The sequence below is a fragment of the Cetorhinus maximus genome, chromosome 6, assembly GCF_964194155.1.
Source record: "Cetorhinus maximus chromosome 6, sCetMax3.hap1.1, whole genome shotgun sequence".
Classification (NCBI taxonomy): Eukaryota; Metazoa; Chordata; class Chondrichthyes; order Lamniformes; family Cetorhinidae; genus Cetorhinus; species Cetorhinus maximus.
In genome coordinates, this window is record NC_135884.1 from 417,770 (window position 1) to 442,411 (window position 24,642).

Consider the following 24,642-nt stretch of genomic DNA (forward strand, 5'->3'; position numbering starts at 1 on the left):
AGAAGGTTCATTAGGTTGATACCAGGTATGGAGGGATTTTCTTATGAGGAGAGGTTGAGTAGGTTCGGCCTGTACTCATTGGAGTTCAGAAGAATGAGAGGCGACCTTATTGAAACATATAAGATTCTTAGGGGGCTTGACAGGGTAGATGCTGAGAGGTTGTTTCCCCTTGTGGGAGAATCTAGGACCAGAGGGCATAATCTCAGAGTAAGGGAGTGTTCACTTAAAACAGAGATGAGGAGGAATTTCTTCTCTGAGGGTAATCAATCTGTGGAATTCTTTACCACAGAGGGCTCGATAGGCTGGGCCGTTAAATGTATTCAGGGTGCAGATGGACAGATTTTGAATCAGGAAGCGAATCAAGGGTTATGGGGAAAAGGCAGGAAGATGGAGTTGAGGATTATCAGATCAACCAAGATCTCATTGAATGGCGGAGCAGACTTGATGGGCCGAATGGCCAACTTTTGCTCCTACGTCTTGTGGTCTGTCTTCAAATACCTGGTTCTTATTTTAAAGACACTGTTGGATTGTTAGGAGTGAGTTCCCTACTGTGGAATTTTTGGTTAATGTGTTGAGGGGCAGGTGTGCTGTTGTGGTTTGTTTTGTGATACCCAGCTGAGAGCTGTGTCCCTTTTTTAAAGCACGAACACCTCGACCAGGAAGGGGTGTCTTCAGTCTCTGGACTGTTTACTGATTCTCAGTGACTCCAGATTGCTGGTGAGTCACTGGCTGCAGATACTCCCATATGGATAAACCTGCTAACCCAGTCTCTGTGTTAAAGCGCTTGGATCCCATTGCCCTGCTTGAATTTTCACATTCACATGGTTAGAGCTTGTGCCTAGCATCCCCTTCCTGACCCCACTGTTTCCAGAGGTGAGCAGCCCACAGCCTGAGGCAGTGCTCCCTGCTTTTGACACTGTTTCCCATGGTACCTTGGCTCCTGGTGATTACTACCCCTCTGGTACCAACACAGTGCCAATTTACCAGACTCCAGTTCCTCAGAGTCTGATCCCCTGACAAGCGTCTGGTTGCGGAGTCAATCTGCCTACCCCCAACAGCCACGTTGATGGGGGAGGTGTGCGGGTTGCCCTGTTTGCAGTGATGGGGGGGTATGTCAGGCTGTGGTGTTTGTGTGTGGGGTGGTGGGGGAGGTTTGGGCAGGCTGCCCTGTTTGTGGGTTGAGGGGGTGTGGAGCTGCCCTGTTAGTGGGGAGTGGGGTGGGGGGTGGGGTGTAGTGACTCCCCTGTTTATGGGGGCTGCCCTGTGCACCCCGTTTGTGTGTTGGGGGGGGAGGGGGTGAGGGGTGGGACATCCTGTTTGTGTGGGGTGGGGTGAGGGGCGGGACACCCTGTTTGTGGGGGGAGGGGGTGGGACACCCTGTGTGTTGGGGGTGGGGTGAGGGAGTGGGACACCCTGTGTGTGGGGGGAGGGGGCGGGACACCCTGTTTGTGTTGGTGGGGGGGTGAGGGGTGGGACACCCTGTGTGTGGGCGGTGGGGTGAGGGAGTGGGACACCCTGTGTGTGGGGGGAGGGGGCGGGACACCCTGTTTGTGTTGGTGGGTGGGTGAGGGGGTGGGACACCCTGTGTGTGTGTGGGGGGGAGGGGGTGAGGGGGTGAGACACCCTGTGTGTGGGGGGACGGGGCGGGACACCCTGTGTGTGGGGTGAGGGGGTGAGACACCCTGTGTGTGGGGGGGGGGGGGGTGGGTGAGGGGGTGGGACACCCTGTGTGTGTGTGGGGGGGAGGGGGTGAGGGGGTGGGACACCCTGTGTGTGGGGTGAGGGGGTGGGACACCCTGCGTGTGGGGGTGAGGGGGTGGGACACCCTGTGTGTGTGGGGGGGGGTGAGGGGGTGGGACACCCTGTGTGTGTGGGGTGAGGGGGTGGGACACCCTTTTGTGGGGTGAGGGGGTGGGTCACCCTGTGTGGGGGGGGGGGGGGGGGGGGGGTGAGGGGGCGGGACACCCTGTGTGTGGGGGGGCGGGGCACTCTGTGTGTGGTGGGGGGCGGGACACCGTGTGTGGAGGTGAGGGGGTGGGGCACCCTGTGTGAGGGGGCGGGACACCGTGTGTGGGGGGGAGGGTGAGGGGGTGGGGCACCCTGTGTGAGGGGGCGGGACACCCTGTGTGTGGGGGGGAGGGTGAGGGGGTGGGGCACTCTGTGTGTGTTGGGGGGGTGAGGGGGTGGGGCACTCTGTGTGTGTTGAGAGGGTGAGGGGGCGGGACACCCTGTGTGTGGGGGGGGGAGGGTGAGGGCTGGGGCACTCTGTGTGTGTTGGGGGGGTGAGGGGGTGGGGCACCCTGTGTGTGGGGGGGAAGGTGAGAGGGTGGGGCACCCTGTGTGTGGGGGGGAGGGTGAGGGGGTGGGGCACCCTGTGTGTGGGGGGGGAGGGTGAGGGGGTGGGGCACCCTGTGTGTGGGGGTGAGGGTGAGGGGGTGGGGCACCCTGTGTGTGGGGGGGAGGGTGAGGGCTGGGGCACTCTGTGTGTGTTGGGGGGGTGAGGTGGTGGGGCACCCTGTGTGTGGGGGGGAGGGTGAGGGAGTGGGGCACTCTGTGTGTGGGGCAGCTGGACGTTTGTGCCGTGTATGTTGGTGTTTGTAACTCCTCCTGAGGGTGAATTGCTGTGACTGAGCAAACTGCCAGGGGGCAGCAGCTTGAGCAGAATTTGACATCAGGAATATGTTGGAACATTTTGATGCAGAATCTAAGTGAGTAGCTTTTCATATTGTGAATTCCTATCCCAGGACACAAGGTTCTCCTGCGCAGGTGAGACTTCGGGTGCGCAAGCTCTTGTCTTTAGCAGAACTGAGTTGGCAGTGACACAGTGAAAGCTGATAAGTTAAGGCTGTGAAGGATTTAACAGCTTGAAACTAGAAACCAATTGAATAGGAGAGAGAAGAGAGAGAAATGGTGTGTAAGCTACTGGTAACGGAACAGGCACAGAAGCACAAGAAGGTAGAGCCATTGCTTACTGGCAGACTTGCACATTCCTGTCCAGCATGTCTGGGTAGAATTCATCAGAAAAGCTCAGTTGAATAGAGGGACAGGTGTTCCAAAAATCCAGAAATAATGTCATCCTAGAAATTTGATCTGACTGAGGTAACAAGAGCTGAAAGGGAATTGCATTAATTCTGAATCTCTTGTGCTGTTCCCTGGTCCTCAATACTCTGGGAACTGCTGTATAATTTCTGCGTTTTCTGTTTCTAGTCTGTTTGTATGTGACCCTTTATCAGATTTGAGATGTATGAAGAGTTGAAAGTTGCTGATGGCTACATTCTTGTGCTGAGAGAATGTCATAGAGCCATTAATGTATATAATATTTTGGAAAATATTTTTCTTTTAAAATAGAGATTAGTCTATGGATATGTCTTAATCGGATTAAAACCAGCTAGTCTGAGTGCTTTGATATGTACTAGTTTGAGATGTAAACAGAGAGGTAGAGTGTATTTGCATTTTTTTGAATAGAGCATTCAAGAAGTGGGGTGAAAACTTGAAGCCTATCTAGCAGCTACCAAGCAATATTTTATATTACTAATAAAATTGGTACAATGAATGGGGTTTCATTGTTAAAAGGTAAAGTTCATTGGTGAGATAATGAGAATTTGAATTCAGTCAGTGGTGGTAGGTATAACTTCAGTAGTTTTCGGGTGTGCAGGGGAGAGGCAATGTAAGATCAAAAGGTAGCTGCAAGCCTCCAACTGGCTCCACAGTGAAAAGAACCTCATTTTAAATTCAGCAGGTCTGACAGCATCTGTGGAGTGGAAGACAGAGTTAATGTTTCGAGTCCGTATGTTCATCAGCTCTGATGAAGAGTCATATGGACTTGAAACGTTAACTCTGTGTTCCTCTCCACAGATGCTGTCAGACCTGCTGAGTTTTTCCAGCAATTTTTGTTTTTGTTTCAGATTTCCAGCATCCACAGTATTTTGCTTTTATCTCATTTTGAATTTGTACGGTGAAAATGCTTTGCCTGGTGTCTGGTTAAGTCTATGGGTAGCTGTTCCCTTAATGGAGATTATTTTGGGAATTTGTTAAAAGTTATGATAGTAATTTGTAGCCATGTGTATATATATTTTTAACCTGTGTAAATTAATAAAATGTTTCATTTAGTTTAATGTAAAACCTCGAGAACTGGTGGTCTGATTCCTGAATTTAGAGCTGTATCTCAAATAGAACACTTAAAATGATAGGTTATGACAGTTTAAAGTTTCCCTCTGGGATTTTTAAATAACTGCGCTTTACCAAGTGCATCGGTCATAACAGAGACCAAAGGCAGAGATCGGTGGGTAACCAACCATTGGAAAGTTAAGGGCTTATTACAGTGTAAATGTGATGATGCTGGTAGATGGAATAGAGAGATGTGACCTTGGACGGTTTGGCCACCCAGAGTGAAATATTTATTCTACATTGGACTTAAGTTCAGTCTTTAAGAAGTGCAGCTGATTTAAGGGAAAGAGGCAGAAAGAATGAAGCTGGAGTCTGTCAGGGTGCTGGCCACAACCACCCCCCCCCCCCCCCCCAAAACTGTCCGAGGCCCCTCTGTGTTGGGTTGTGTGACAGTTATGAGGAACAAGCTTGATGTAAAAACTTGTCTATTTGTAAGTGATGGGCTGTTTGTTGTGTAATTTGTAAATGCCTGAGTTCTATAGCAGCTTTGAGCATTGGTTTAATGGAGCAATGAGCTGTGTACGTGAGCATTCAAGAAGCAGAGATATGACTAAATTTCTAAATGTGCCAAGATTAATAGATTTTACTGTTGGGGGTGGAATGAGGGCTCACTGTGTCAGGGGAGGTCTCGGGCAGACAAAAGTGGGGGGGATCTCGGCATGTCAGAGGAGACGGACAGGGTCTCGCCGTGTTGGGGCAGACATGTGGGGTCTTGGGGAGACAGGAGGCCTCGGGGGAAATGGGGGGGAGTATCTCGGGGAGGTAGGAGTCGGCAGGTCTCGGCGAGACATGCGGGTGTCTTGGCCCATGGGGTGTGCGCCTCAGTGTGTTGGTACAGTTTAAGTTTGTTATGGACAAAGAAATTGACAAGTTGCAGAAAAATGTTTTGGATTGGGGGAGAGCGGATTTTAGGAAAATAAGGCAGGATCTGGCCAAGGTAGACTGGGAACAGCTACTTGTGGGGAAATCTACAGAGGAGCAGTGGGGAGTGTTCAAAAAGGAAATGGGGAGGGTACAGACTCAACATGTTCTGTCTAGGTTGATAGGAAGGAGTAACAAGCCCAGAGAATCATGGATGTCCAGAGATATTCAGGTTACAATGAGAAGGAAAAGAGAGGCTTTTAGCAGCTACAAGGGAAGCAAATAAGCGGAGGTATTAGTGGAGTACAGACAGTGCAGGGTGGAGCTTAAGAAAACAATTAGGAGAGCAAAGAGGGGATATGAGAAAGCTCTGGCTGGTAAAAGGGAAAATCCCAAGATATTCTATAAGTATATCAATGGGAAAAGGATAACCAGGGAAAGAGTAGGGCCCATAAGGGACCAAGGGGGCAATCTATGGGTGGAGCCAGAGGACACCGTCAGATTGTTGAATGAATACTTCACATTCATCTTCACCCATGAGAATGAGGATGAAGGTATCGAACTCGGGGAGAGAGACTGCCAGGTTCTTAAGCAAATTGATATAGGGAGTGACAAGGTATTGGAGGTGTTGACAGGCTTAAAAGTGGACAAATCTCCAGGTCCGGATGATTTGTGTCTCAGACTGCTGAGGGAGGCAAGGGAGGAGATCGCAGGGGCTCTGACCCTAATTTTTAATTCCTCTCTGGCCACGCGGGAGGTGCCAGAGGACTGGAGAACAGCTAATGTGATTCCACTATTTAAGAAGGGTTGTAGTGATAAGCCAGGGAACTACAGGCCAGTGAGCCTCACGTCAGTGGTCGGGAAACTATTGGAGAAAGTTCTGAAGGAGAGTATCTATCTCCACTTGGAGGGGCAAGGTTTGATCAGGGATAGTCAGCATGGCTTTGTCAGAGGGAGGTCATGCCTAATAAATTTGATTGAATTTTTTGAGGTGACCAGGTGTGTAGATGAGGGTAGCGCAGTTGATGTAGTTTATATGGATTTCAGCAAAGCCTTTGACAAAGTCCCACATGGTAGACTTATAAAGAAGGCAAATGCACATGGGATACAGGGTAATTTGATAAGGTGGATTCAAAATTGGCTCAATTGTAGGAGGCAGAGGGTGATGACAGAAGGATGCTTTAGTGACTGGAAGCCAGTGTCCAGTGGCGTACCACAGGGATCTGTGTTGGGTCCCCTATTATTTGTCATTTATATAAACAACATAGATGACTATGTGGGGGGTGGGATTAGTAAGTTTGTGGATGACACAAAGATTGGCCGGGTGGTTAACAGTGTGGTTGAATGTCTTGGGCTACAGGGAGATATAGACGGGATGGTCAAATGGGCAGATAAGTGGTAGATGGAATTTAACCCTGAAAAGTGTGAGGTGATACACTTTGGAAGGAGTAATTTGACAAGGAAGTATTCAATGAACGGCATGACACTAGGAAATTCTGAGGAACAAAGGGACCTTGGCGTGTGTGTCCATCGATCTCTGAAGGCGGAGGGGCATGTCAGTGGGGTAGTGAAAAAGGCATATGGGACACTTGCCTTTACCAATTGAGGCATAGATTACAAAAGTAGGGAGGTCATGTTGGAGTTGTATAGAACCTTGGTGAGGCCACAGCTGGAGTACTGTGTGCAGTTCTGGTCACCACATTATAGGAAGGATGTGATTGCACTGGAGGGGTTGCAGAGGAGATTCACCAGGATGTTGCCTGGGATGAAACATTTAAGTTATGGAGAGAGGTTGGATAGACTTGGGTTGTTTTCGTTGGAGCAGAGAAGACTGAGGGGCAACCTGATCGAGGTGTACAAGATTATGAGGGGCATGGACAGGGTGGATAGGGAGCAGCTGTTCCCCTTAGTTGAAGGGTCAGTCACAAGGGCACATAAATTCAAGGTGAGGGGCAGGAGGTTTAGGGGGGACGTGAGGAAAAACGTTTTTACCCAGAGGGTGGTGACAGTCTGGAATGCGCTGCCTGGGAGAGTGGTGGAGGCGGGCTGCCTCACATCCTTTAAAAAGCACCTGGATGAGCACTTGGCACGTCATAACATTCAAGGCAATGGGCCAAGTGCTGGTAAATGGGATTAGGTAGGTAGGTCAGGTGTTTCTCATGTGTCGGTGCAGACTCGATGGGCTGAAGGGCCTCTTCTGCGCTGTGTGATTCTGTGTTGGGCGGAACAGGCAGTCGACTTGGGTGAGGTGGGTGGGTGAGGTGGGCGGGCACCTTGGGCGAGGTGGGCGGGCACCTTGGGCAAGGCGGGTGGGTGAGGTGGGCGGGCACTTTGGGCGAGGTGGGTGGGTGAGGTGGGCGGGTACCTTGGGCGAGGTGGGTGGGTGAGGCGGGCAGGCACCTTGGGTGAGGCAGGTGGGTGAGGTGGGCGGACACCTTGGGCGAGCTGGGCACCTCGGGCGAGGTGGGTGAGGTGGGCGGACACCTTGGGCGAGCTGGGCACCTCGGGCGAGGTGGGTGGGTGAGGCGGGCTGGCACCTCAGGCGAGGTGGGTGGGTGAGGTGGGCGGGCAACTTGGGCGAGCTGGGCACCTCGGACGAGGCGGGCGGGCACCTCGGGCGAGGTGGGTGGGTGAGGCGGGCGGGCACCTCGGGAGAGGTGGGTGGGTGAGGCGAGGGGGACACCTTGGGCGAGGTGGGTGGGTGAGGCGGGCGGGCACCTCGGGCGAGGTGGGTGGGTGAGGTGGGCGGGTACCTTGGGTGAGCCGGGCATCAGAGTTGAAGAGCAACAAATTCATGATGCATTTATTGGAATCGAAGTTGATGGCTGTGAATTTACTGGAGAGCAGTAACAGATTGATCATAAAAATGACACCGAGCTGGCATTGTAGGTCACCAGGATGGAAAACTGTGATTACAAGGAGAGATTTGAGATTGTAGGAGCTTTCCCAAAGAAAGAGAAGGCTGAGAAGATTTATTTAAAATTGTTAAGGGTTTTGATGGTGAATGGGGAAAGGCTGTATTCTCTGGGGTCTTAGTGACAAAGACTGATCACTTTAAATCATAGTTTCAATAATGAGAAAGCTTCAGAGAATTTCTTTATTCATGAATTAATGGATCCAGCAGGAAGTAGTTGTGAGAGCATTCTTTGCAACTGTTAATGAAAATCAGATAAATAGTTGAAATAAATGCAGATACCGGGCTTTGAGAGAGACCGGGACAGTGAGATTGGTTTGAGATTGATGCAGCTCTATGGGCAGTGTGTGTGGGGCAGTGGAATTAGGTTGAGATTGTTACAGGGTATGGAGGGGGAAATGGGATTTTATGTGAACTGCATGTTATGGAGTTTTGCCAGGTTTATGACTGGCTCTTTGTGGGTTTATGCTATTTCTGACTGACCCATTTGTCTTTGGATTGTCAGGGATGGTTAGAGATGGCCTATACTAAGCTTCACAAGTTATGTATCTTCCTTTTCACCCTCTTCAGGAGACATTATTTCTTAGATAAAAGTTGTCCTCCCCTCCCTGATCATGGGTGTTTATGAATCACCTGAAGCTCTTCATTGGCTCAAGGGCAGGGCACCTCATGAGCAGTTTAGGGTAGTGGTCTCACAGAATCACAGTGCAGAAGAGGCCCTTCGACCCATCGAGTCTGCACCGACACGTGAGAAACACCTGACCTACCTACCTAATCCCATTTACCAGCATTTGGCCCATAGCCTTGAATGTTATGATGTGCCAAGTGCTCATCCAGGTACTTTTTAAAGGATGTGAGGCAACCCTCCTCCACCACCCTCCCAGGCAGCGCATTCCAGACCATCACCACCCTCTGGGTAAAAACGTTTTTCCTCACAGCCCCCCCTAAACCTCCTGCCCCTCACCTTGAACTTGTGTCCCCTTGTGACTGACCCTTCAACTAAGGGGAACAGCTGCTCCCTATCCACCCTGTCCATGCCCCTCATAATCTCGTACACCTCAATCAGGTCACCCCTCAGTCTTCTCTGCTCCAACGAAAACAACCCAATTCTATCCAACCTCGCTTCATAACTTAAATGTTTCATCCCAGGCAACATCCTGGTGAATCTCCTCTGCACCCCTTCCAGTGCAATCACATCCTATAATGTGGCGACCAGAACTGCACACAGTGCTCCAGCTTTGGCCTCACCAAGGTTCAATACAACAATTCAGTCAGATCACCTGTAGCTGATGTGACACTCAACTGAGGCAGATACTTCTGGAGTTACCTCGCTGGACCTGCCTGATCCTGGAACACTGTTCTGTTGCTGTCACTGTCACTGCTCTCTCATTCTTACCCAGCACCACTTCCCCACCCCCCTCCCTGCGCACTGTCTGCTTAAGGTCTTTGGACTCTACTGATTCTTGCTTTCATCTTTTCAATGAGTTACTATAGGCTCTGTCTCTCCCACACCCTTTCACTAATCTGTGCAGCTGGCAGTGTGTGGGCGAGGGGAGGGCCCTTGTATTTATATCATTTTAATTTGGAGCTTTTGAGTGAGTTTTCAGAAACCAGTTAAACTAGAATCACATTGTTCTCTGGGTGATTCTGTCATTAAAATTACCTCTTCATCAAACGCTCTGTAGAATAAATCAGACACATTAACTTTATTTCAAATGCTGGGAGAAGGGATGATGCAGTAATGAGTAGGTAGGGACAGGTGGAGGACTGGAGATGAGGGTCCTAGGTTGGGGTGGGCACAGGGATTGAGGGCTTTGGGGGGGGGTGAGGCAGTGTGGGGCACGGGATTGGCAGGAAAGAGCTGGTGCAATGGAGGGTTGCTTGGGGCACAGGCTGGGCAGTTGAGGGGCTGGGCAGTTGAGGGGCTGGGCAGTTGAGGGGCTGGGCAGTTGAGGGGCTGGGCAGTCGGGGGGCTGGGCAGTCGGGGGGCTGGGCAGTCGGGGGGCTGGGCAGTCGGGGGGCTGGGGCAGAGCAGTGAGGTGATTGGGGGTATCGGGGCAGAGGAGTTGCTGGACCCGGAGATGTTGGGCTGCAGAGGCACAAGCCTGGGGCAATGGTTGAGTCAGGGTGCTGGAGCTAGGATAGGACATGTTGGATGCACGGGATGTGGCAGCAGGGCAGTAGGGGTGCAGGGGGTTAAACTTGTATTATGTCCTTGGTTGAATGCTTCTGAAATATGATACTGGCACTAAAACCTCCCTCTCTACACTTTCTGTGGTCACTTGAGTGTGTCTCAGCAGCAGTACAGTCAGTCTCATTCTAACCACTTCTGTTTACAAAGATGTTGAGGCAGTGAATACTGAACAACTCCAACTGTTCTTTCTGAGGAGCTGGGGATATTACTGTTATGTTCAGAGTGTGCGGATGGGTTTGTCTAAGAAGGGTTAAAGGGGGAGGTCTGATCAGATATCGACCTTTGAGCCCTCGACAAGACCAATGTGTGAGTGCAGTTGGACAGGATCAAGAACTGAACCACTAAGTTAGAACAGAGTTTGGGAAAGTGCCATGAGCTCACTGAACCACACTCTGCAAATTGGTCAGGTTGTGTAATAGGATACAATGCACCCGGAATCTCACTGATTTACAGTGTGACTATCCTGAGGGACAAGGAGCCAATCACTGCCCAGTGGCCGTTCCTCTAGAGCAGGAGGTAGGATATGGATCACAGGGGAATTGAATGCACTTGCCTGCAGGAGTCAGTGGATGATTATTCTGTACCCTCTCTCTAGCCCTATGAGGGTAGGGGGTGTGGTTCTTACCCACTCTCTGTGGGTAAGTGGAAGGTGAGTGTAACATGTCACGCACTGAGACCTGAACATGGTGCCATTCTATCCTGGTCTTCCTCTGATACCCTGCAGGCTGCCAGTGCCAAGATCCCAAACCTTTGTGTGAATCTGTAACCTCTCTTGGTGACAATTAGTTTTCACTGAAGGCCGAGCCAATATTGGACAGGTTTCTTTGGGGTGGAGGCTGTGATTCAGGAATGTGCATTGCATTCGGAATATCTGTGTCGCTCAGGCAGAAGATCGTATTTAACAATTGAAAGGTATGATTTCATGATGCTTCTCCTGTGATGTGTCCACACATAACTCTGCTTTTGTCTGTCAGTAAATCTGCATCTTAGACTTGATGGTTGAGCAGAATTTCAATGGCCCTGAAATGTAGCAGCTGTCTTCTCTGAATCTTGAGAGATCTTTATCCAGTCAGTAACTTGGACAGGAGGCACTAGGTTCTGGGCTTTGTGACGTGAACCCTTGACCAGATTGACAGAAAGTGACTGAGCTGGATACTGATCTTGGTGGGCCTAGGGTACAGAGAGGGTAAATCCAGGAGAGATCTGCCCCTCATCCAAGTGAAGATGGATTGGCCTTTCTCTCCACAGATGCTGTCAGACCTGCTGAGCTTTTCCAGCAATTTCTGTTTTTGTTTCGGATTTCCAGCATCCGCAGTATTTTGCTTTTATCTTTGTGGATTAGCCTCTGCTGTGATCCAGACTGTGAATAAATAGCCCTGCTGAAACCCAGGCCACCATGAAGCTTGTGGAACCACATTCATCCCAGAGTGTGAATTCTAATCTGCCAGCTGACATAGTGGAATTAATTTGCTTCCAGGAGTTTTCTTATGCAATAGATAAAATATGTACTCTATTGTATCATGTTTCAGTCACACTGCAAATCAGTTTGAAAGAAAGACCTGCATTTGTATAACCTTTCACAGCTATGGGGTATCGCAAAATGCTTTATAGCCAAAGAAGCGGTTTACTGAAGTGTAGTCACTGTTGAAATGGAGAAAACAGCAGTCAATTTGTTCACAGCAAGATTCCGGCACAATGTGGTAATCACCAAATCATAATTTTAATGAATCGTAGAATTTTAATAGCACAGAAGGAGGCCACTTGGCCCATCGTGTCTGCACTGGCTCTCCAAATGAGCATTATGACCTCGTGCCATTGCCCTGCCTTTTCCCCGTACCCCTGCACATTGTTTCTATTCAAATAATCATCTAATGCCCACTTGAATGCCTTGACTGAACCTGCCTCCACCACACTTCCAGGCCGTGCATTCCAGACCCGAACCACTCGCTGTGTGAAAAAGTTTTTTTTCTCACGTCACACTTGCATGAGGTTGTTTGAAGGATAAATATTGGCCCCAGGTTTCCATGGAAAATGCGTCTCCTCTTCTTCAAAGCAGCGAGGGAATTTTTGTTTATGTCAAAGGGCAGATGGGGCCTCGTTTTGATGTTTCATTTGAAAGATGATACCTCTGACAGTGCCACCTTCTCTCGGCCCCGCTCCCTCTGACAGTGCCGCCTTCTCTCGGCCCCGCTCCCTCTGACAGTGCCGCCTTCTCTCGGCCCCGCTCCCTCCCATAGTGCCGCCTTCTCTCGGCCCCGCTCCCTCCCACAGTGCCGCCTTCTCTCGGCCCCGCTCTCTCCGACAGTGCCGCCTTCTCTCGGCCCCGCTCCCTCCGACAGTGCCGCCTTCTCTCGGCCTCGCTCCCTCTGACAGTGCCGCCTTCTCTCGGCCCCGCTCCCTCTGACAGTGCCGCCTTCTCTCGGCCCCGCTCCCTCCGACAGTGCCGCCTTCTCTCGGCCCCGCTCCCTCCGACAGTGCCGCCTTCTCTCGGCCTCGCTCCTTCTGACAGTGCTGCCTTCTCTCGGCCCCGCTCCCTCTGACAGTGCCAGTGGAGGTGATGTAATGTGAGCAGCAGTTTGGTATGTGACAAAGTGAGACTGCAACGTGGGATCTGCACTCCCCTGACCAACAATATTCTTCCTCTATCTTGAAACCGCCCACTTCATTCTAGCTCCTGGTGCACAGACTGTAGGGGATGGGCAGTACATCAGTTAAACAACCTTCATTACGTGCAATTTAGGTAATTTCTTCAAAATTCCACTTCTAACAGGGGTAGCCTGGAGCAACCTCTGGTTCCATTGCTCAAAGCAGGGTACCCTCCACGGCAATTGCAAATCCTGCTCAGTGATTCCCTTCAAGCAACTGTTAAAAATTGGAAATATCACAAAGACTCGTTGGGGCACAGAAAGAGAAAGCTTTACTCTGTATCTAACCCCATGCTGTACCTGTCCTGCGAGTGTTTGATGGGGACAGTGTAGAGGAAGCTTTACTCTGTATCTAACCCCGTGCTGTACCTGTCCTGGTAGTGTTTGATGGGGACAGTGTAGAGGAAGCTTTACTCTGTATCTAACCCCGTGCTGTACCTGTCCTGGGAGTGTTTGACGGGGACAGTGTAGAGGGAGCTTTACTCTGTATCTAACCCCGTGCTGTACCTGTCCTGGGAGTGTTTGATGGGGACAGTGTAGAGGGAGCTTTACTCTGTATCTAACCCTGTGCTGTACCTGTCCTGGGAGTGTTTGATGGGGACAGTGTAGAGGGAGCTTTACTCTGTATCTAACCCCGTGCTGTACCTGTCCTGGGAGTGTTTGATGGGGACAGTGTAGAGGGAGCTTTACTCTGTATCTAACCCCGTGCTGTACCTGCCCTGGGAGTGTTTGATGGGGACGGTGTAGAGGGAGCTTTACTCTGTATCTAACCTCGCGCTGTACCTGTCCTGGGAGTGTTTGATGGGGATGGTGTAGAGGGAGCTTTACTCTGTATTTAACACCGTGCTGTACCTGTCCTGGGAATGTTTGATGGGAACAGTGTAGAGGGAGCTTTACTCTGTATCTGACCCCATGCTGTACCTGTCCTGGGAGTGTTTGATGGGGACAGTGTAGAGGGAGCTTTACTCTGTATTTAACACCGTGTTGTGCCTGTCCTGGGAGTGTTTGATGGGGACGGTGTAGAGGGAGCTTTACTCTGTATCTAACCCTGTGCTGTACCTGTCCTGGGAGTGTTTGATGGGGACAGTGTAGAGGGAGCTTTACTCTGTATCTAACCCTGTGCTGTACCTGTCCTGGGAGTGTTTGATGGGGACAGTGTAGAGGGAGCTTTACTCTGTATTTAACACCGTGCTGTGCCTGTCCTGGGAGTGTTTGATGGGGATGGTGTGTCCCAAAGTGTTGACACTGTGTATTTGGAGTGCTGACTGGTCTGCCTGTGCTCTTTGCTCTAACCAACAGAGGGAAGGTTCCACTTCCTCTTTAGTCCGAGTTGGATTTGCTGGGTGTTGCAGGAGGAATTGGCAGTTCGAGATGGGTTGTGGTGATTGTGTGGAGTGGGGTTAGGGATCAGGACTGTGCAGGAGCCGCTCTGTGTTTTGGATCATGCTCTGCTCTCTGTGGTTTGAAGGATTTGCTGACTGCTCGGACAGACTTGTTTGTGAACTTCCTCTGCTGTTTTGTCATTGCCTCTGTTTTGACGACTTTCAGTCAGCTGTTGTGATTCCTTCGATTGAACCTTCATCTGGTAAATTCACACTCAAAAAACTCTTCCTCTTCTGTTGCTGGTTATTGCAAAATGTAATTTTGGGTGTGGGGGTTGGTGATGGTGCATTAAGGGATAAAGAGGTAGTTCTGTGGGGCTGGGAGGGGTTTGGCTGGGATAGGAAGGGGCTGGTGGGGGAGGGGGTACAAATGGCAGTGAAAATGAAACTTGCACGAATCGGAATTCTGAAAGGGAAATCATTCTCGCCTCTGTGAAACATTTTCTCTTTATCTCCTTATTCCTCCCCTCCCTCCCCAAAATTACACACTTCTATATTTATTTAGAGATTCTCATCACACGCATTTGCCTCCAAACATCACAACCCCAGTTTCAACCTGTGTTTATAGGAGCTCAAGTGAATCCCCAGTTAATGCTCACTATCTGCATACAATTAAAATAAAATTAACATGCTCTGTCTCGCCCTTCCTGCATCTCACCTTGGGCCAACCTCAATGTCTCTCTTGTCACACCTCCTCCCTTTCTCTCTCTCTTTATTAACTATAAGTCACAGGGTTTTTGTCAAACAGAAAATTAAATACAAATGTTGTGCCTGCAAATGAGTCATTGAATTAGTGAAACTGGCACCTTTGATCATTTCCTGATGCACAGCTGAAAACCTCGTAGTTTCTGCGCTTTCTGACTGCACTGGATCCTGGGCACAGTGACCTCACTGCTGCAATGTTTCACCATCAGCCACTTTGAACAAATCTTCAGGACTCGACCCAAGTTCCAGTTCCATGGAATGCTGATGCATGATAACATGTTCCTGTCTAGAACAGATCAGGAAAAAGAGAGCTTGGAACATCACGTTGTGGGGCGGGGGTGAGTTGGTGTCATGGTAGGGGCCCATTGGATAGCAGCTGACCCAGAGCCATAGAATACAACAACAACTTGCATTTACGTAGTAATTAAATCCAGTAAAATACCCCAAGGCACTTCACAGGAGCACATTATTAAACTTTGATACTGAGCTAATAAGGTGATATTAGGACAGCTGACCCAAAGATTTTAAGGAGCCATTTAACAGAAGGGAGGGGGAGAGGTTTAGGGGGTGAATTCCAGAATGTAGAGCCCAAGCAGCTGAAGGCATGGCCACCAATGTTGCAGTGATTAAAATTGGGTACAAAAGAGGCCAGAATTAGAGAGGCACAAGAGATCTTGGAGGGTTGTGGGGCTGGAGGAGGTTATGGAGGGGTGAGGCCAAAGAGGGATCTGAAAACAAGGATGAAAAATATAAAATCAAAATGTTGCTTAGCCAGAAATCAATGTAGGTCATCAAGCACAGGAGTTAATGGATGAACGGGACTTGAAGGAGTTTGGACACTGCAGCAGAGAATTTGATTCACTTAAGCTTCCGGAGGGTGGCAGATGAGAGGCAGATAAGTGACGCCTTTGGATAGTCGAGTCTAGAGGTAACAAGGGCATGAATGTTGGTTTCAGCAGCAGATGAGCTGAGGCAGGGGTGGAGTCAGGCAACATTACAGAGATAAAAATAGTCTTATTGTTGGGGCGAATATGTGCTTGGTCAAATATAACACCAAGGTTATAAACAGTGTGGTTCAACCTCAGTTGCCAGGGAGGAGATGGATTCAGTGGTGAGGGAGCGGAGTTTCTGATGGGGATGGAAGACAGTGGCTTCAGGCTTTGTGATAATCAGTCTGAGTTTAGAGACAGTGAAGCACTGGAGAGAGGTGGAGGTGAGATAGAGCTGGGTGTCATCAGCATACATGTGAAAACTAATGCGATGTTTTCGGATTATGTCACCAAGGGTCATAATATAAATGAGAAATAGGAGGGGTTCAAGGATCAATTGTGGGGGACACCAGAGGTACTGGTGTGGGAGTGGGAAGAGAAACCATTGCATTGATTCTCTGGTTACGATTAGATAAGAGTGATAGCGGGAGAGCAGTTGGGCATTAGTGGAGAGGTGTTGGAGGAGGATGGTCTGATCAACTGTGTAAAGGCTGCAGATGTTTTGAGAAGGACAAGGAAGGAAAGTTTACCTTTGTCCCAGCCACAAAGGATGTCATTTGTGACTATAATAGCCGTTTCAGTACTGTGACAGAGGCAAAAACCTCATCGGAGGGATTCAAACTTGGTGTCCCAGGAAAGCTGAGAATGGATTTGGGAGACGACAAAATGTTCAAGGATTGGAGAAGGGACGGTAGCCTGGAGAAGGCTGTAACGTGCCTAATCGGAAGAGGTGCTGTTCCTCCAGTTTGTGTTGGGCTTCGCTGGAACATTGCAACAGGCCAAGGACAGACATGTGGGCATGAGCAGGATGGTGTTGAAATGACAAGCGACAGGGAGGTCTGGGTCATGCTTGCAGACAGACCGGAGGTGTTCGGCAAAGTGGTCACCCAGTCTGCGCTTGGCCTCTCCAATGTATAGGAGACCGCATTGGGAACAACGAATGCAGTAGACTAAATTGATGGAGATGCAAGTGAAGCGCTGCTTCACCCAAAAGGAGTGTTTGGGCCCTTGGACAGTGAGGAGTGAGGAGGTAAAGGGGCAGGTGTTGCAACTTCTATGATTGCGTGGGAAGAGGATGGTGTTGGGACGGATGGAAGAATGTACCAGGGCGCCCTGGAGGGAGCGGTCCCTAAGGAATGCTGGTAGGGAATGGGGGGAAGGGTGAAGGGAAGATGTGTTTGGTGGTGGCATCATGCTGGAGTTGGCGGAAATGGTGGAGGATGATCCTTTGAATGCGGAGGCTGGTGGGGTGATAAGTGAGGACAAGGGGGACCGTATCATGGTTCGGGGAGGTAGGGGAAGGAGTGAGGATAGAGGTGTGGGAGATGGGTCAGACACGGTTGAGGGCCCTGTCAACCACCATGGGTGGAAAACCTTGGTTAAGGAAGAAGGAAGACATGTCAGAAGTGCCGCTTTGGAAAGTGGCATCATCGGAACAGATGCGACGGAGGCGAAAGAACTGAGAGAATGGGATGGTGTCCTTACAGGAAGCGGGGTGTGAGGAGCTGCAGTCGAGGTAGCTGTGGGAGTCGGTAGGCTTGTAATGAATTTTGGTGGACAGTCTATAACCAGAAATGGAGACAGAGGTGTCAAGGAAGAGGAGGGAAGTGTCAGAGATGGACCATGTGAAGGTGATGGAGGGGTGGAAATTGGAAGCAAAATTGATAAATTTTTCCAGGTCCAGACAAGAGCATGAAGCGGCACTGAAACAGCCATCAATGTACTGGAGAAAGAGTTATGGGAGGGGGCCTGAGTAGGGCTGGAACAAGGAATGTTCCACATACCCATGAAGAGACAAGCATAACTGGGACACATGCAGGTACCCATAGCTGCACCTTTTTTATTTGGAGGAAGTGAGACAAGTTTAAGGGGAAATTGTTCAGCGAGAGGACAAGTTAGGTAGGTCAGGTGTTTCTCAGGTGTCGGTGCAGACTCGATGGGCCGAAGGGCCTCTTCTGCACTGAGAGATTTTGTGAAGTTCAGCCAGACGGAGGGTGGAGATTGTTCAGGCCTCTGTTCAAGGAAGAAGCAAAGAGCCCTCAGACCATCCCGGTGAAGGATGAAGGTGTAGAGGGATTGGGAGTCCATATTGGACGTAGACATGTTGGTGGATTGGGCAGACAAGTGGCAGATGAAGTTCAATGCAGAGAAGTGTGAGGTGATTCATTTTGGCAGGAAGGATATGCAGGGACAGTATAAAATAAAGGGAGAAACTTTAAAGGAGGTGCAGGAACAGAGCGGCCTTGGTGTATACACACATAGGTCATTGAAGATGGCAGGGCATGTTGAGAGAGCAGTTAATAAAGTATATGGTATCTTAGGTTTTATTAATAGGGGCATTGAGTACAAGAGTAAGGAGGTCATGTTAAATAAAAGCAAAATACTGAGGATGCTGGAAATTTGAAACAAAAACAGAAAATGCTGGAAAAACTGAGCAGGTCTAGCAGTATCTGTGGAGAGAGAAACAGAGTTAACGTTTTGAGCCCATATGTCCCTTCAGGCCATGTTAAACTTTTATAAGACACTAGTTAGGCCTCATCTGGAGTACTGCGTCCAGTTCTGGGCACCATTCTTGAGGAAGGATGTGAAAACATTAGAGAGTACAGAGGAGATTCACAGAATGATTCCCAGGATGAAGAACTGTAGCTATGAGGATAGATTGGAGAGGTTGGGACTGTTTTCCTTGGAGAGAAGAAGGCTGAGAGGAGACTTGCTAGAGATGTTCAAAATCCTGAGGGGTATGAACAGGGTAAATAGTGAGAAACTGTTCCCACGCAAGAGGTTTTCAAAAGGGAATTGGATCGCTATCTGAAAAGAACGAACGTGCAAGGTTACGGGGATAAGGCGTGGGGGGGTGGTGGGATGGGGTAGAATGCTCTTCCAGTGCAGACTCGATAGGCTGAATGGCTCCTGCACTGTGAAGATTCTGTCCTTCTGTGGACTATTTTATTAGAGTTTTTTGAGGAAATAACAAGCAAGGTGGATAAAGGGGAACCTGTAGATATACAGTACTTGGATTTTCAGAAGGCATTTGATAAGGTACCACATAAAAGGTTACTGCACAAGATAAGAGTGATGGTGGCATAGTGGTAATGTCACTGAACTAGTAATACAGAAGCCCAGGCTAATGCAAGACTGGTTTAAATTTTAATAGACAACGGGATCAAGAGTTATGAAGGGCAGACAGGAAAGTGGAGTTGAGATCACAACCAGATCAGCCATGACCTTATTGAATGCCAGAGCAGGCTCGAAAGGCTGAACGGTCCCCTCCTGCTCTGGCATTCAATAAGATCATGGCTGATCTGGTTGTGGTCTAAAGTCCTATGTTCCTATGGGTGCAGTACTAGTGGGGACCAGTCTCTATTTCTAACTTTGCTCCCTGACCATGTTTAGATGGAAAATGCCAATGTTGGTGGTATATGGATGGATTCTGCCTTCAATGAAATATCCCGACTAATGTGAAGAACCTCAGCCTGGGTATAATTAATGTTTTGATTTTCACAGACATTCTTTTTGGGTTTTAATTGTTTGAATTTTGTTTCTCATTATCCAGAGCCTCCGACGTTTGAGTCATGGCTCCATTTCTTCGGCTCTCATTTAACTCCTACGAGGTGGGACCCGTCCTAAATTCAGCCGAAACTCAGCCGCCATTCATCGCTGTAAAGGTGAAGGAAGCCTTGACGACAGGTATGAAAGTTGCAGCTCTGAGATTCCAGGGAACCAGCACCCCATCTACACTGGGGCCCTGGGGGTGGGAGGGAACCCCCTATAGCCCTCCCCCACCCCCAACAGCCTCTCCGTGTGGTCCTGAAGAATGCGACCCATCCCTTTCCAGAGATGGGGGGATGGGGGTTCTGAGACAGCTGGACTTGGGCAGTCTAATCTACTGATGATACAGAACGTGATGTTTGGTGGCGAGCAGCTGAGGTGCATCATTGGGTAGGGATGTGAAGGAGCAGCCAGTGTCCTGGGCTCCTTGAAGTGTCTGTGGGTGTCGCAGGGAAGTCGCTGGCCTCACAACCAGAAACATTCCCAGTCAAGCAAGACTAGTAACTGCAGTGTGAAGACATGATGTGGAGTGTAGAGGTCAGTGACATGCTCCCAATCAGTAACATCATGTGGTCTAAAGAGCAATGGCAAAATCATCATAATTGATATAAAATTAAATGGAGAAAATTATTTTAGTTATTAAATTGGGGCAAAGAGTTGAAAATGTGCGGACTGTTGCTGACCGGTTGCTGGAGGTGTCTGATCGTGCAGACAGATGGAAGCGACAAGTGAACCAGAGTGCTGATGTTTAAAATATCAGAATATGTGTATTTCATTGCTTTCTGTCAACTGTATGGAGCAGTGGTTTAATTTCAATGGTTTGGGATGGTTGACCATGAGCTTGATTCCTAGTTATATGCTATCCATGCAATGTAGCCACCTGTCACTGTCTCCCACTAGCACCCTCACTGCTGTTAAGCTGTGTTACTTGTCTTTGAGCAGAACGTGGGAAAACGTTGGTTCAGAAGAAGCCGACAATGTATCCAAACTGGAAGTCTTCCTTTGACGCTCACATATACGAGGGACGTGTGATCCAGATTGTGCTGATGAGGAGTGCAGAGGAGCCGCTGTCTGAGGTGACTGTGGGTGTCTCAGTCCTTGCAGAACGCTGCAAGAAAGGCAACGGCAAGGCAGAGTTCTGGGTAAGTGTGGGTTAGCTGGCTTTGTGTAGGCTGCATCAGGGACATTGTGCAGAACAGTGTGACATCAGCAAGGAGGAGGAAGTTAAATCTGATGTCTTCAAGAAAGCAGCACAGGAGGGTCAGCTGAAGAACCTACAGGGCAGAGGCCAGCAGACATTTCATTTACTGCTCAACTCTCAAATTCTGATTCCATTGCTACATAAATGGTTAAACAGGAGCAAAAAATTGTGTCTGAGAGAGAATTAGCAGAAACGAGAATTTCTAAACCCATGCTTTACAGACCCACAATGCTCCATACAGTTGAATTCGAAAATAACTGTGTCAGTCTATATTCCCATTGAACCAGTACTGTACCTGTCCTGGGAGCGTTTGACGGGGACAGTATAGAGGGAGCTTTACTCTGTATCTAACCCCGTGCTGTACCTGTCCTGGGAGTGTTTGATGGGGACAGTATAGAGGGAGCTTTACTCTGTATCTAACCCCGTGCTGTACCTGTCCTGGGAGTGTTTGACGGGGACAGTGTAGCGGGAGCTTTACTCTGTATCTAACCCCGTGCTGTACCTATCCTGGGAGTGTTTGATGGGGACAGTGTAGAGGGAGTTTTACTCTATATCTTACCCCGTGCTGTACCTGTCCTGGGAGCGTTTGATAGGGACAGTGTAGAGGGAGTTTTACTCTGTATCTAACCCTGTGCTGTACCTATCCTGGGAGTGTTTGATGGGGACAGTGTAGAGGGAGTTTTACTCTATATCTAACCCACACAGTAGTTGCCCGTTGCCGAGCCCTGGTGTGACTGTGAGGGGATGTGACAATATTCACTGATGTCTCTCTCTTACTCCTCAGCTGGACCTGCAGCCCCAGGGGAAGGTGCTGATGGCAGTACAGCTGTTCCTGGAGGATTCGGGTAAGATACTGCTGGATTTGATGGATCCCTTTTAATTGTTCCTTTTCCCACTCTAATCCCACGAAGGTAGGTTGAGGAAGAATTTGGGTAACGTGTTTTTGGAGTCAGTTAGTATAAAAGGCTGGTTGATGTCTCCTTTACTCCCGTGGGTACTGAATTATGGAATTGAATAGGGCTAGACAACTAGAAATCTGTTAAAGACAGACATGTTTGGGTTCTGATTATGTTAATGAGTAGTTTTTGTAGAAAGGGAGTGAAACAGGCAAAAACTTGGCAATGTTAGGTGGCATTATTCGCAGTGTTGCAGGGTGAATCACTTTGACCTTTGCACCATGTTCAGTCGGTGACCACTGTTGCCAGGCAATGAACTGTATACAGAAGAGATTTTAAAGGGACAACCACGCAGATCTAGTGGACAATCTTCAGGCCCTGTCGGAGCCACCTTCTTGCATGTTCTTCCTACCACCCCCTCTGGTTTTTAGGAAGTTTGAATGAACTGTTTTGTCAATCTGACTACAAATTAGAATCCCAAATGTCTTGAGATTTCCAAAGCACCAGTGGGTTGTTCCCAGGATTGCCATGTGGGAGCAGACAAATACTGCACACCCACTGCCTCACTTGTTCCCAGATCTATAGACCTCACCACAGAATTACAGATTTGTTACAGCACAGAAGGAGGCCATTCATCCATCGTGTCTGCACTGGCTCTCCATAGGAACAATTTACCTATGCCGCTCCAACACTTCCCCCTCTCCCCATAGCCCTGCACATTATTCCTTTTCAGATAATAATCCAATACACTCTTCATTCCTTGATTGAACCTGCCTCCACCACACTCTCGGGCAGTGCATTCGAGATCCTAACCACTTGCTGCCTGAGCAAGTTTTTCCTCATGTCACCATTGCTTCTTTTGTCAGCTAGCTTAAATTTGTGCCCTCTCTTTCTCGATCCTTCTACCAATGGAAATGTTTTTTCCCCCTATCTACTCTGCACAGACCCCTCATGATTTTGAATATCTCTGTTAAATCTCCTTTCAACCTTCTGTTCCCTAAGAACAGTCCAACATCACCAATCTATGTAACTGAAATTCCTCATCCCTAGAACTATTCTTGTGAATCTTTCCTGTACTCTCTCTAATGTTTTCACATCTTTCCTAAAGTGTGGTGCCCAGAATTGGGCTCAAAGCTCCACTTGAGGCTGAACTAATGTTTTAAGTAGACTTAATGTAACTTCCTTGTTTTTATACTCTGTGCCCCTATTTATAAAGCCCAGGATGCCATATGCATTATTAACCATTCTCTCATCTGTACTGCCACTTTCAGTGATTTATGCAGATATACATCCAAGTCCCTGTGCTCCTGTACCCCCTTTAGAACCATTAGAAAAGTTACAACACAGAAAGAGGCCATTCAGTCCATTGTGTATGTCGGCTGAAAATAAAAAAATAATAAAAACTAGCTGCCCATTCTAATCCCACCTTCCAGCAGCTGATCTGTAACCTTGCAGGTTACAGCACTTAAGATGCAGATCCAGATGCCTTTTGAATAAGTTGAGGGTTTCTTGCCCCCACCACCAAACCAGGCAGCGAATTCCAAATATCCACCATCCTCTGGGTGAAGATGTTTTTCTTCATGTCCCCACTAATCTTTCTACTAATCACCTTAAATCTGTGCCCCGGTAATCGACTTCTCCACTAGGGGAAACAGGGCATCCCTGTCTACTCTATTCAGGCCCCTCATTATCCTGTATGCCTCAATCAGGTCACTCCTCAGTTCCAAGGAAGACAACCCCAGCCTAGCCAATCTTGTCTCATAGCTACAATTTCCCAGCCCTGGCAACATTCTTGTAAATTTCCTCTCTACTCTCTCCAGAGCAATTATGTCCTTCCTTAATGTGGCAACCAGAACTGTACACAAAATTCCAGCTGTGGCCTAACCAGCATTTTATACAGGGCAAAGTGGTATTATCACTAGACTAGTATTCCAGACACGCAGGTTAATTCTCTGGGGACCTGGGTTCGAATCCCACCACAGCAGATGGTGAAATTTGAATTCAATGAAAAATCTGGAATTAAGTCTAATGATGACCATGAAACCATTGTCGATTGTTGTAAAAACCCATTTGGTTCACTAATGTCCTTTAGGGAAGGAAATCTGCTGTCCTCACCTGGTCTCGCCTACATGTGACTTAATAATGTGATTGACTCTTAAATGCCCTTTGAAATGACCATTCAGTTCTTCAGGGCAATTAGGGATGGGCAATAAATGCTGGCCCAGCCGGTGATGCCCACATCCAATGAATGAATTTTTTTAAAAAATCATTATATCCCTGCTTTTGTATCCAATACCTCATGCAATAAAGCATTCCATATGCTTTCTTTACCACCTCATTCACCTGTCCTGCCACCTTCAGAGACCTGTGGATATGCACTCCAAGGTCTCTCACTTCCTCTACCCCTCTCAATACTCTCCCATTTATTGTGTATTCTCTAGCTTTGTTTGCCCTCCCCAGATGCATAACCTCACACTTCTCAGCCTTGAATTCCATTTGACAATTTTCTGCACTCTCAATCAAACCATTGATATCACTCTGGAGACACCAGCTACCCTTTTCACCATCAATTACACGGCCATTTTTTGTGTCATCTGCAAATTTCCCGATCATGCCACCTACATTTAAGTCCAAATCGTTAATATATTCAGCAATTTGCAAGGGACCCAATACTGAGCCCTATGGAATGCCACTGGAAACCGTTTTCCATTTGCAAAAACATCCATCAACCATTACCCTTTGTTTCCTGTTGCTGAGCCAATTTTGAATCCAACTCACCACTTTCGCCTGTATCCCAAAGGCTTTTACTTTTCTGACCAGGCTGCCATGTGGGACCTTGCCAGATGCTTTACTAAAATCCATGTGGACAACATCCAGTGGACTACCCTCATCAATCCTCCTTGTTATTTCTTCAAAAAATTTGATTTAAATTAGTAAGACACGACTTTTCCCTAACAAAACCATGCTGACTATCCCTGATTATTCCATCCCTTCCTAAGTGACAGTTTACCCTGTATCTCAGAATTGATTCCAATAATTTTCCCACCACCAAAGTCAGACTGACCAGCCTATAATTATTATAGAATATTATTATTAATAGAATTTTTTGAGGAAGTAACAAGGAGGATTGACCAGCTCT

At 48.5% G+C, this 24,642-nt stretch overlaps 1 protein-coding gene across 3 annotated transcripts in view; it reads left to right on the forward strand.

Moving 5' to 3' along the window:
• The first annotated feature begins 640 nt into the window (after nucleotides 1-640).
• Nucleotides 641-24,642, forward strand: part of LOC144681465 (protein kinase C delta type-like) — a 55,626-nt gene continuing 31,624 nt past the window's right edge. The window contains exons 1-4 of one of the 3 annotated variants that reach the window (XM_078543057.1): nucleotides 641-717; nucleotides 19,411-19,544; nucleotides 20,349-20,548; nucleotides 21,392-21,452. In XM_078543057.1, coding sequence (XP_078399183.1) covers nucleotides 19,430-19,544; nucleotides 20,349-20,548; nucleotides 21,392-21,452 — 376 coding nt within the window. In that variant the 5' untranslated portion in view covers nucleotides 641-717; nucleotides 19,411-19,429. Of the gene's footprint in view, nucleotides 718-11,817; nucleotides 11,837-14,209; nucleotides 14,367-19,410; nucleotides 19,545-20,348; nucleotides 20,549-21,391; nucleotides 21,453-24,642 lie in introns of those variants that run through there. The other 2 variants (XM_078543059.1, XM_078543058.1) reach the window with 2 other exon arrangements.